Source organism: Grammomys surdaster, unplaced genomic scaffold, assembly GCF_004785775.1.
Source record: "Grammomys surdaster isolate TR1022 unplaced genomic scaffold, NIH_TR_1.0 126131, whole genome shotgun sequence".
Taxonomy (NCBI): Eukaryota; Metazoa; Chordata; class Mammalia; order Rodentia; family Muridae; genus Grammomys; species Grammomys surdaster.
Window position 1 is genome coordinate 5,341,196 of NW_021620939.1, and position 12,666 is coordinate 5,353,861.

Sequence of the window (12,666 nt, forward strand, 5' to 3'; positions counted from 1 at the left end):
CTCTGAGTGCAGTGGCTCCTGGATGACTCAGGATTCAGTTTCTCAACCGGACAGGAGCAGACCGACTCTGTGTCTGTTCCAGCCCAGAGGACCAGGCAGGGGCGGAAGGGAAGTGGAATTCCGGAGAGGCGGGGTTTGGGTAGCTGCTGTGCCCTGGATGTCCCTGGCTCCCCGATGTATCTCTGGGGTTTAGGGAGTGAGATGGAGTTCTTACCAGCTGCTCTGAGTGCAGTGGCTCCTGGATGACTCAGGATTCAGTTTCTCAACAGGACAGGAGCAGACCGACTCTGTGTCTGCTCCAGCCCAGAGCGAATTGTATCTTTATAGCCACTTTCAATGACTAGCTTATAAGCTATTAGTATGTCTCTATTTTTCTAAACATGATGACATATAGTTTATTTACAGTAATACATACAAACATAAGGATGTGACAATTACTTTGCCTATTTTTTATACTTTTTTTTATTGGATATTTTATTTACATTTCATATGTTATCCCTGTACCCCATTCCCCACCCCACCCCTGCTCAGGAACCCCCTATCCCCTCACCCCTCCTCCTGCTTCTCTGTGGATGTGCCCCTAACTACACCCCCACTCCCACATCCCCACCCTCAAATTTCCACCCCCTGGGGCATCCAGCCTTCATGAGACCAAGGATCTCTTCTTCCACCTATGCCCAACAAGGCCCTCCATTCTTACGTATTCAGCTGAAGCCCTGGATCCCTCCCTAAGTGCTCCCAGACTGGTGGTTTAGACCCTGGGAGCTGTGGTTGATTAGTATTGTTGCTCTCCTCATGGGGCCACAAACCCTTTCAGCTCCTTCAGTCTTCACTCTAACTCCTCCATTGAGAACCCCATGATCAGTTCAATGGCTAGTTGTGAGCATCTGCTTCTGAATATGTCAGACTCTTGAAGGCCTCTGAGGAGACATCCATATCAGGCTCTTATCAGCATGCACTTCCTGACTTCCACATCAGCATCTACCTTTGGTGATTGCACATGGGATGGATACTCAGGTGGAAAGGTCTTCAGATGGCCCCTCCTTCAGTTTCTGTCCCTCACTTTGTCTCCATATTTGCTCCCTTGAGTATTTTGTTACTCCTTCTAAGAAGGACCGAATCACCCCACACTTGGTCTTCCTTCTTTATGAGCTTCATGTGGCCTGTGAGTTGCATCTTGGGCATTTCAAGGTTCTGGGCTAATATCCAATAATCAGTGAGTGAATATCATGTTTGTTCTTTTGTGATTGGCTTACCTCACTCAGAATGATATTTTCTAGTTCCATCCATTTACCTAAGAATTTCTCAAATTCATTGTTTTTAATAGCTGAGTAATACTCCATTGTGTAAATGTACCACATTTTTTTATCCATTCCTCAGTTGAAGGACATCTGGGTTCTTTCCAGCTTCTAGCTATTATAAATAAGGTTGCTATGAACATAGTGGAGCATATGTCCTTGTTATATGTTAGAGCATCTTCTGGGTATGTGCCCAGGTTGGTATAGCTGGATCCTCAGGTAATGCTATGTTCAATTTTCTGAGGGATCTCCAGACTTATTTCCAAAGTGGTTGCACCATCTTGCAGTCCCACCAACAATGGAGGAGTGGCTGATCAGACAAAACTGAGTACCTAGAGTGCTTCCATTCCCACGTGAGGATTTAAATATCCACTTTTAATAGTCTTGTTCTGTCTTGAGACTTTTTTTCCTTTTCTTTCCCCTGTATGTGTTTGTTTGTTTGTTTGTTTGTTTGTTTGTTTTTGGAAGACAGTCTTCCTGTGTCACCCAGGTTTGCTTCAATCTTATGTTTCTCCTGTCTCTGGTTGTTTTTTGTTTCTTTGGTTATTGTTGTTTTAAAGACAGATACATGTCTCACTATGTAGCTTCTGGCTGTCTTAGAACTCACTAGATAGACCAGTCTGGCCTTGAACTCACAAAGATCTGTCTACCTCTTTCTCCCAAATGCTGGGATTAAAGTTGTGCACCACCAGGCTGGTTCTTTCTCTGTATCTTGAGTGCTGGGATCACATCATGTTTCATCACACCTAGCTGACATGACCTTTAATAACTGCAGATCTAAGGTCTGACAGATTCTTTTACACTACTTGGGGAAGAGAAATGCACGTTCTAGTTTGTTGAGAAAATTCTCTCACAAACCACCTCTAATCACTAGAATATATGTCTTAGGGAATCCAGCTACAGAGACCTTCAGGCATTAAAATTCCAAAGACAACAAACACAGGCCTTAAACTTGTTTAAGGACCAGGTCTCAGACAAACACATTAGTTTAAATCTCTCCTGGCAAAATATATTTTAATAACAAACATTCTAAATTCACAAAATTTTTAAACTCTGATGATTTGACTTTTAATGTTTATATTTTCATTAAGTATTCTTAAAAAGTTTTCCAAATTTGACATTTAGTCTAGGAGACACTGTGATTAGGGGTAGGAAAGAGTGCGCACTTGAATCATTCTGCCTATGACTCTGGGAAAGAATAGAATGTCTTAATATGAATTTAACCAGATTCTAGAGTGCTACTTTTTCAACTACATACTTCACACTGAGAGTCTATCTTGTTAGATTATAACAAGTTTGTTCACTTCATCTGTTCATCTCATTTCAAGTTTTATAACATCTTTGTTTGCATAATCATATTCTAAGAAAAAAGAACTGAAGGGGAATTAGTCTGTGTGATGATTTAGACACTGAATCTCTTCCAAAGACCTTCATGTTGAAGGTGTGTCTCTTAGGGCAGTGATATTAGGAGAGCTTGTGGACCTTAACAAGGTTGGAACCTTAGTCCTTTGAGGGGATGTGCCCTCTTGATATCCTGGTAAATGAATTTCTGGACTTAGGTCAAAAGAGTCACTCTCCTCTAATTTATGTTCTGTGCACAGAAGTTAAAATTTCTTATAAAGAACATAAAACTTATAAAAACATCTGAGTTTAAACTGTTTTTATCCATGTTTGTAGAATGACACACTGACTCCTTTTTACACTGACTGGCACTGTCTGTCCCACTTTAACAGTAGACTCAGCACACAGAGAAGATAAACATGGGACAGCAGCATCTGATCTTACTCATGGATGAAAAAAGGCAAACCTTTAACCACAGGCCATGGAACATATCCAAAGTCAAAGTTTCACTCTGTGTCTGGTTTTCTCGGATGACTTTGACTTAAATGTTTCTAAGTAAGATTTGCTATACTGAACACAGAAGAAGTATATAAAGATAGCCTGGCAACTAGTAGGAAAACTATTGAGCTTTTAAAGCCAATTTGCATTCATTTGTCCTAACTTTCTGGTTGGAATTATATGAAAAATATAATAATGAGACAATAAAAATAATAGAAATATGCACAATTTTATTTAATACAAAGTCTCAGATCTCCCTAGCTTGTGTGAGGAGGAAGAGTAGGGTAAAGAAAAAGGGTAACAAAAGCAGGATAGTTCCTATCTTATTCCTGCTAGAACTCAAAGAAAATCTTCCTGAGATTTTAAGCAATGGGCTAGAGCCCATGTCCCAGAACAGTTAAGACAGCTAGAGTTTACCAGGATTTAACTAAGGATCTATAATTACCTCCCTGAGCACCTGCAGATAAGGTCTAGTTGCATTGTAACACATGGCCTCTTTTGCAGAGGAAAACAAAATGTTAACTTTAATAAACAGACTGCTCACCTATAATTTTTTTTTAAGATTTATTTATTTATTATTTGTAAGTACACTGTCGCTGTCTTCAGACACCCATATGAGGGCATCAGATCTCATTGCAGATGGTTGTGAGCCACCATGTGGTTGCTGGGATTTGAACTCATGACCTCTAGAAGAGCAGTCAGTGCTCTTAACCGCTGAGCCATCTCACCAGCCCTCACCTATAATTTTTAAATGAAAATTTCTCTGTGGTGGCTTTTGAGTTCTCAGACCCAATTATCTCATTTAAGTAGAAAGCTTAACTCTCAGACAAAGTCCTCTACTTCAATTACAGAAGTAGCTGATTTTTTTTTAAAAAAGTATTTTACACAAGGATATTTTGAATGCTGAGTAAACTCCAGAAGGCCAAGGATGTTTTAGCATCCATATAAAGATGGCTAGCATAAGGGCTTACATGTGATAATCAATATAGGTAAATTTCTGAGGACAAGGTCTTACTCTCAAGACCCAACTACAAAGGCTGACATAGAAAAGACTATGTAGGGAATGTCAAGTGCATGATAAAATCAAACACTGGCACCTTAGGACTTCTGAAGGCTGCTAAATTTACAGAAGTTCACCTGGGCATTAAAATACCATACACAGACACACCAGTGGTGCAGAGAAAATACACCAAACAATGATACTTTTTTGTAAATAAGGAAATTCACATATTAGAAAAGACAAGTTTTTGATGAGCTGTGAGGGGTGTGGGTACTACTCTCCTAGGCACAGAAAGCAGAGGCAGAGTGTAAAACCAAGAAGAATTATTCTTACCCTAGATTTCATAGAGTTTGACTTTGGGGGGCTTACCTGGAATGTCCCACACATCCTTTTTTGTCTTTCCCCTTTGGAATGGGAATGCCTACCTCATCACTGTACTTTGGAAGTATATAACTTTTTCATAAGTTCACAGCTGAAGATAAATTTTGGCACAGGATGAATTATTTCTCAAGTCTCACCATATTCTGGTTTAGATATTTAGATGAGATTTTGGATTTTAGAGTTGATGCTGGAACAAAGAATTCTGTTGGGACAAAGTGAATGTATTTTATATGTCAGAAAGATATTCATGAGGGGGCATCAGGGACAGAAGGTTATAAACCATGTTTGTGTCACTCTCAAATTAATACTGAAATTCTACATCTATATAAGGAGTTGGAGTCTTTAAGAGGTAGTTAAGCCATGAGAGTAGAACCCTCAAGAGTGAGGGCTGGAGAGGCAGTTGATTAGTTAAGAGCACAGGGAATGTGAGTTAACTTGGCAGCACCCACATGGGATAGCTCACAACTGCCCATAACTCCAGCTGCAGGAATCAAATGCCTTTAGTGTCCATGGCACCTACACACAGGTGCACATGCCCATATACAAACATACATATACACATAATTAAGATAAGTATCTTAAAAAGAAGGAATCAAAGTGGTAGAGAAAGAAAAGATGGATTTCTCTTTCAGTCATGTGAAAACTATATATATATATAAGATGGAAATCTGTATACTTGAAAAGATGCTATCACCAAGCACTGGCTCAGCCGGCATTCTAGCTTCTACTACTGTAAGAAATATAACCCTGCCAGTTTACGACTTCTGTCACAGAAGCCTGAGTTAAGAATATCACCCATACAATAAAAATAATCAAAATAATTGATTATTTGTTCAAAAATATTTAAGAAATAAATAAAATTAGTCATAGTCTGTATCTATATAACCCAAGCTACAATCCTGCCTGTCTTATCAACTATAGATGCTATCACTACTCATACTGCATGATCATTAGTCTATCAATATTATTTATATGCTAAAGGGGAGCAGTGCTTTAATTCATGTTTTTGATCAAGATCAGAGCGCTGTACAGCATGCAAATTAATGTTTTCTTTCACATGGTTTTAACTTTCATTAACAGAAATTTATGTGTAACATATAATTCCAGAAGTAAATTAAAAGGAGCCCCCCAAACATCCCCAAAATAAAAGCTACATTAAAGTACTCCAATGACAAGAAAACTCCCAAGTAATATAAAGTACCCCAAGATTTTTTTCTCTTGGCTTCACTTAGTAAATGATCACAGAGAAATGTCTGAATTTTCTAAAATGGTATTTTGGCTACAAATGGCACCTCACACAAACAGGTCTTTGTGCCCTCTAGACACAAAAGAAAGCCTAGGGTTTCCTTACGTTTCCTTACCATGAAGTCAGGAGGCAGTACTGTAGTTATTTTTGGTCGCTCTCCCAATATAGTCTACTGTGAAGCAGCTGTTTTGTTGCCTTTTTTCCAAACCAAAGCAAAAGTGAGTAACAATGCCAGCCTTCCTTTCTGTACTCCCTCTCACAGAGCTTCAACAGCACGGAGGGTTGAAGCTGACCTCAGATCTAACACTTTTTCTCTGTGAACCCTCTCATTTGCAGAGCAAAGCAAGCCAGGCTCCAGTATTCTCTATACTCTGTGGCTGGCTATTTTTGCTACATTCGCTTTGTCCTTAAGATTCTCTTCTACCTTTTTTTCTAGAATTAAAAACAACACACTTTTTCTAAGGCAATAATAACCAAAACTTAATTTTGAGCTTCCACGTGGAATTAGGTATAGAAGAAAAAGAAGCTACTCATGTTACAGATGTGTTCTGGAATATTCTTCCAAGGACACATATGTTGAAGGTTTTATCCCACTGAAAAGTATCACTGAAAAGTGGTGGAGAACAATAGGAAGCCAGGCTTTAACTGGAGGAAGCAGGTGACTGGATCACACCACTCAAGAGTACATTGAGACACTAGCTCTTCTTCTGTCTCTTTCTGCTTCCTAGTTGCCACATAGTAAGCATTTCACTTCACCAGTACTTCAATGGTGCAATTCAACTCTGCCTTACCTAAAGCAAGGAACACAGTCAACCACGGTCTGAAACCCTTGAGGCAGGGATTGAAATAAATCTTTCTTCTTGTTGTCACAGTGATGGACAGTGATGGACATTGGATAGTGTACATGACTTCAAGGGCTATTGGGAACTGGAGCCAAAGTCCCAGCTAATAAGACAAAGCTACTTTATCTCCTCAATGCATTTACTCTGAAGGCCAGAGTGTTCTTCGATCCAATCCATTCTAATAAATATAAATAACATAAATATAAACTTCAGTGAAACTTTCCAGGACTCTTACCTGATCTGCTTGCCTTCTCTCATGTCATATAGAGAAAAGAAGACATCACTATCTTCACCAATGGTATTATAGGTGAAACTCTTTAGGCTGAAGAAAAAATGATGTGGTACTGGCATTCGACAGGTTTCCCCATGCCGTGGACGCATTGTATCTACCTAAATGGAGAGCAAAATATTATGATTTATATTTTAGTTGCTCATTATATTCATCATTATAAAACAAAAAAATTACTAACTCTCATTGTACTGACAAAGGGATTATTAAATAGGCAGACTGAAGATGCTTCCTCTAGCACTATGGACTACTATAGCAGATTTAGACTGAACTAGGTAAATATATATCCTATGCATTGATTTATACTGTCAGGTGGTAATAGTTACCATTCTAGATAGCATTTTATCTCTTCCAAAATAAAACTCTTTTTAGTCTCCCAGTCTATTTTCTTTTAATATTTTCTTGTGCTTATATAAATTTGTACAGAAGAATGGAGACTGACCAAACTGCTTGAAGGCCAAAGCTCCTCAGAATGATGGTGTAAGACCATCAAGGTTTTAGAGAAGCAAATATGAGCTGAATACAATAATATGCATGCTAGAAAATGTCACAAAAGCCCATTGTTTTTATATGCCCCAAACTTTTAAATTATAAAGTAGGCCCATGAAAACTGAATGATGTTTGTCATATCTTGATGTTTTCATGTCTATGATCTCTTAAAAGAGAGAGTTGAAGGAAAAAGTAGGAAGTCTAAGGACACCACTTACTTGGGATGTGCTCTGCTGTACACTCTGTCGGCTAGATAAATGCTATAGAAAAAAGAAACAAACAAAGAGTCACTCTGTAGTGGAAGAGACTAACTTTAATTAAGTCCCCTCTAACCCATTCAGCCTACTATGCCTTTTACAGTTATTCCTCACTTAAAATATGTTACTCATACTTGAAAGAGACAACTGAGGCTCAGAGCAATAGACTGGTTTGCTGAAAGTCACACAAGAAGAAGGTGGTATGGTCTGTATGTAAAACCCAATCCTCTCTGTTTCTGAGTAATAGACAATGCGCAGGAGGGTGGGTGCTTGTTAGTAGACTTCTGACTTCACATTGAATAATTTTCTGTGCTGCTGAAGGCAGTTTCTTCAGGCTTTCTGTTCCCTTATCACAGGCTGAAGCTACAAGATATAGACTACAATTTGAGTTCTATCACTTAGGCTGTGTACTTTTTTTTTTTTTGAGAAACTAATTTTAAGTTCTTTGAAACAACAGCTATGTAACAATTCCCAAAGTACCTGCTAAACAGTGAAACCAGCATCACTTATCAGATCAGCTATCCAAAGCTCTTTTTCTTTTGCCAATGAGTGGTGGGAGTTTCAAAGGACAGGTGAACAACTACTAATAAAAGGTTGTGCTTGCTAGCCCAGCACTGTAATTCCAGTATTGGAACCTCTGAATAGCTGGCTGAAAGAAGATATGGGAAGTGAGGAGGCAGCTGGAAACATAAAGGGTGATTCTTACATTCTGGTCCCTTGTTGGCTCCGAGGCAACACACAGGGTCTGAGACTAAAGCTCTGGAATGAAGCTGTAATGGAAGCAGGCCCCATGAGGTAGAAAGAGTAGATCCAGAATGCAGTGCTAGGGTGGGCATCAGGAGCTAAGGGGTTTCTTCTTGGCTTTCAAGTCCTTTTAAAAATCATATCTCTTCAAGTTTTTAGCCAGGCTTTGCATGAAAATCTCATAGTTCGAGCCAGAAACATTCCAACCACTTTTCCCAAACTAAATCCAAGCAGGAACTGAAACATTAAGTCAGTAAGGAGGGCAAGCATCTCCTTCACTGCTTGGGGCCTCTTCCTCCACACCTAGGTTGTAAAATTTGAAAACAAAACAACAAAAACCACCCAAAATACAAAAACCAAAAAACAAAAAAAACCCCAAAACCTGAAACAAAACAAAACCCCAAAACAATAAATCTTTCCAATAGAGATTTCAACTACAAAACTAAAGTTTGAACTTGTCTCATCTTTCCCAGGATACTGTTTTAGGCATGTATACATATAAGCCAGAGGTCAGTATTAAACTTCTTCTTCAATTGTTCTCTACCTTAAATTTTGAGACAGGGCTTTCAATGAATCTAAAGCTCACCAACTTGCTAGGCTTGCTGGCCAGTGAACTCTAAGGATCCCGTAGGAAGTTCTTTTGATGCTCAAATTACATAGTGGGAGATGGTATTATATTGTAAGTTAAGAACTTAATTACAGAAGTCTGATTCTGGTTTTTAAATCTTGATTCGTGTTTACCAGCTGGGTATTTTCTCATCTATAAACTGAATATAAAATTGTGTGCTTAAATCAACTTCATAGAAGTTTATGTGGATTAACTCTATAATAGCAATCATTTTGTAAATGAATTAACTCTATAATACCTATCATATTGTAAGTGGATAATTGTAATTACAACTAGTATTCTTATTATTTCTTTAATTGGTATTATTCTTATACCAGTCATTCATGTTTGAGAGAAAAATCCTGTCCAAAAACATCATGATATCACAAACATTTAGTGCCTGGTGCTAGTAAACTCTTAATCATTGTTTCTACCCTGTTTTCCTTTTGCCCCTAAAAGTATGTAGCAGAACCCATTTGGTGCTTCACATAGCATGGATTAAAAAAACATTATTACTTCAATAGAATTACTTCATTTCCTTCACAAATACATTTAACAGAAACTGGAAATAACCTAGATGTTCTTCAACCAAAGAATAGATAAAGAAAATTTGTTACATTTACACAATAGAGTATTACTAAGCTGTTTAAAAAAATCACATCATGAAATTCACAGGTAAATGGATGGAACTAGAAAAGTTCATGCTGTGTGAAACAAAGCTGAGCCAGAGAGACAAGTATGGTGTTTATTCACTTAGGAGTGGATATTAGCTGTTTAAGTAAAGAATAATCACACTACAATCCACAAACTCAAAGAGGCTAAGTAACAAGGAAGGATCTAGGGGGAATACAAGGATTTCCCTGGGAATGGGAAATAGAATAGGGTTTTGTAGGTAGACTGAGGGCAGGTAGAGATGGGAGAAGGAGGGGCAGATGGAGAGAGTAAAGGGAGAGACAATTGAAACTGGGTTCCAATGTGGAAACTTAGTGCAGTGCAAAGTTCACTGAACCTGTGAAGATGACCCTAGCAAGGACTCCTACTAATGGAGAATTCAGAGCCTGAACCAGCCATTTTCTGTAAACAGGCAACGATCCACAATTTGTCCTGCCTTACAAGATATGCTGAGGCAGTGGTGGCTCAGAGCTTGTGGGAGTCGACAACCAACAACAATGCACTAAATGCAACATAAACTTTCTATATTTATAAAGGTGGTTTTTTTAAAGAAAATATATGACAGGGAGTACTAAAACTGGAAAGTTTCATGCTTAGTTTTTATAATCTCTCATTTTATTGAAATTTGAATATAAAGACTTTTGAACCTCAGTGATCATTGATAACTGTTAAGATTAGCAAAAATTTTTCTATTATCATCTATTTTCTTTTTTATAAAATTTTTGGTTTTTTAATTTTTTATTACTTACTTATGTGTCTAGGTGTTCTGCTTATATGTATTCTGTATACCACATATGTGCCTGGTACCTGTAGTGGCCAGCAAAGAGTATCAGATCCTTGGAAACTGGTACTACTGATAGTTGCCATGTGGGTGCCAAGAATCAAACCCAGAAAAAGCAGGCACTGCTCCATATTTCCAGCTTCCCAAAAGATACTGGGGGGCGGGGGGAGAAGAGGAAGAGGAGGAGGAAGAGGAAGAAGAGGAGGAGGAAGAGGGAGGGAGGTGCTGGGGACAGTATACAATGACAAGGACTGCCTGCAGTAGGCCAGGATGGAGACATCTCAGAAGCCCATGGCAGCTCCTTGGAAAGAGGATGGGGTCTGGGACCCTGAGACGCAGGAGAGACATCCCTCCAGGGGACACACCATCTGAAATAAGGGACTGCTTGCAGTAGGCTAGGATGGAGACATCTCAGTAGCTCATGGCAGCTCTTTGTTAAAAACAGTTGTTCCCATTTCTCCTAACCGTAGCCCTGGACAACAGCTGTATAGATTTCATTTGTGCATGACTGTTTTTCAGTTGGCCTTGGTGTGCATAATTATTCTATTATATCTGACTTTCTTACTTCTTTCTCCTGCTCTGGTGAATTCTGTGATACTAGATGTTCCTTGATGTAATGATTCTTAAACAATTAAAAATTGAGGCACTGGGCACAGCACAGCACAGTCCTAATGGCCCAGGTGAATGCTGTGTGTTCTCGTCTTGGAAACAATGCAATAACTGCACAATGATAGTTCCAGATTAATGTTTGACTTGTAAAGAAAGTTTGAAGATATTATCATAAAATGAAATAGAGCCAACACTGGGACCCCAAGAAAGGAAAAATCTATTGAAGTTATGAAATAAGTTCTGCATAACATTTAAGAGTGGTTCCTAGGTAAGGAAGTATAGAATACATAAAATCTTATACTAGCAAAACTAAGTCAGAAGACTGGGACTCTTAGGTGAGTCATTGTGTACAATGCATAGAAGTAGAAAGCTAGTGGAACTACTGACTTAAGGGTTAATTTGACTCTTTCTGGCCACTGCTGGGCAGCTCTGCCCATGTCATTTATCATTAGAGCTTCATAGGGAAATGCAAGTAGCTGACCTCGGAGCTCTGAGCTCTGAAGTGTAATAAGTTAAAAGTTAAAATTTAAATAATGATATGTTTGGAGTTACTATTATTTTGGCTACAGGCTTGGGAATAGGGAAGCTTGAAACTTTGGGGAGCAATTGTAATTCTTAATTCTTTATGGAATGTGGTTATTCTTTTGGATTTGATTTGGCAATGATTATACAATGTCCCTTTTTCTACCTGTTTTGGAGTATCAATAAAAGACTGGGGCAAGAAAAAGCCGAGAGAGCATGAGAAGAGCGTGTGAAGAGTGAGTGAAGAGAGAATGTGAAGAGTGAGTGAAGAGAGAATGTGAGGAGTGAGTGAAGAGAGAATGTGAGGTGTGTATGGAGAGTGTATGTGTGAGTGAAAGGTGAGTGCATGTGGTGTGTGTGTGGTGTATGTGGGATGTGTGTGAAGAGTGTGTGTGAGAGTGAGAGGGGAACACACAGAAGTGTGCAGGAGTGTGGGAGTTCAAGAAAAGAAAAGCACACAGGAGAAAAAGCAGAGTGTGCAGGAGAATGCAGAGTGTGTGCAGCCTCAAGCTACGAGAGAATGAGCGAGAGAGAAAGAAAGCAGAGAGTGAGAGAGAAGACAGAAACTTTAAGCCTTGAAAAATTGCCTGTCAGCTTGTACCCAAAAAGTAGTTTGTGTATATTTGTTATGCGCCATCCAGATATCCCTGCTTCCAGTTGAGATTTCTGATCTTGTTTCGAGGCTGGACCTCCAACAGGGAGGGAGGGAGAGACTATGTGCATGTGAGTCCAGGTGCTTATGTAGGCCAGGAGCAGATGTCAGATCCTCTTTAACTACAGCTGTAACTTCAGTTGTATACTGCCTGACAAGGGTGCAGAGAACAGAATTTAGGACTTCTGCAAGAGCAGTACAGTATGTATGTTCTCTTACACATACAAGGCCCAAATTATTTAATTTCTGTATATGAACTAACATAAAATTCCTAAGTGGTGAATTTTTAAACTCTTATTTTTCTTCATTTTCTGTTGAGTGTTTATTTCTGTTTTCAAGACAGGGTCTCTGGCTGTCCTGGAGCTCACATATAGACCAGACTGACCTTAAACTCACGGAGATCCACCTACCTGTGCCTCCTGGATGCTGGGATTAAAA

At 39.0% G+C, this 12,666-nt stretch overlaps 1 protein-coding gene across 1 annotated transcript in view; it reads right to left on the reverse strand.

Annotated features, from left to right (window-relative positions):
• Positions 1-12,666, reverse strand: part of Dock3 (dedicator of cytokinesis 3) — a 200,895-nt gene that overhangs the window by 170,351 nt on the left and 17,878 nt on the right. Inside the window, exons 4-5 of the mRNA XM_028756841.1 lie at positions 7,603-7,644; positions 6,842-6,996 (exon numbers count right to left, since the gene is read on the reverse strand). Coding sequence (XP_028612674.1) covers positions 6,842-6,996; positions 7,603-7,644 — 197 coding nt within the window. The remainder of the gene's footprint in view (positions 1-6,841; positions 6,997-7,602; positions 7,645-12,666) is intronic.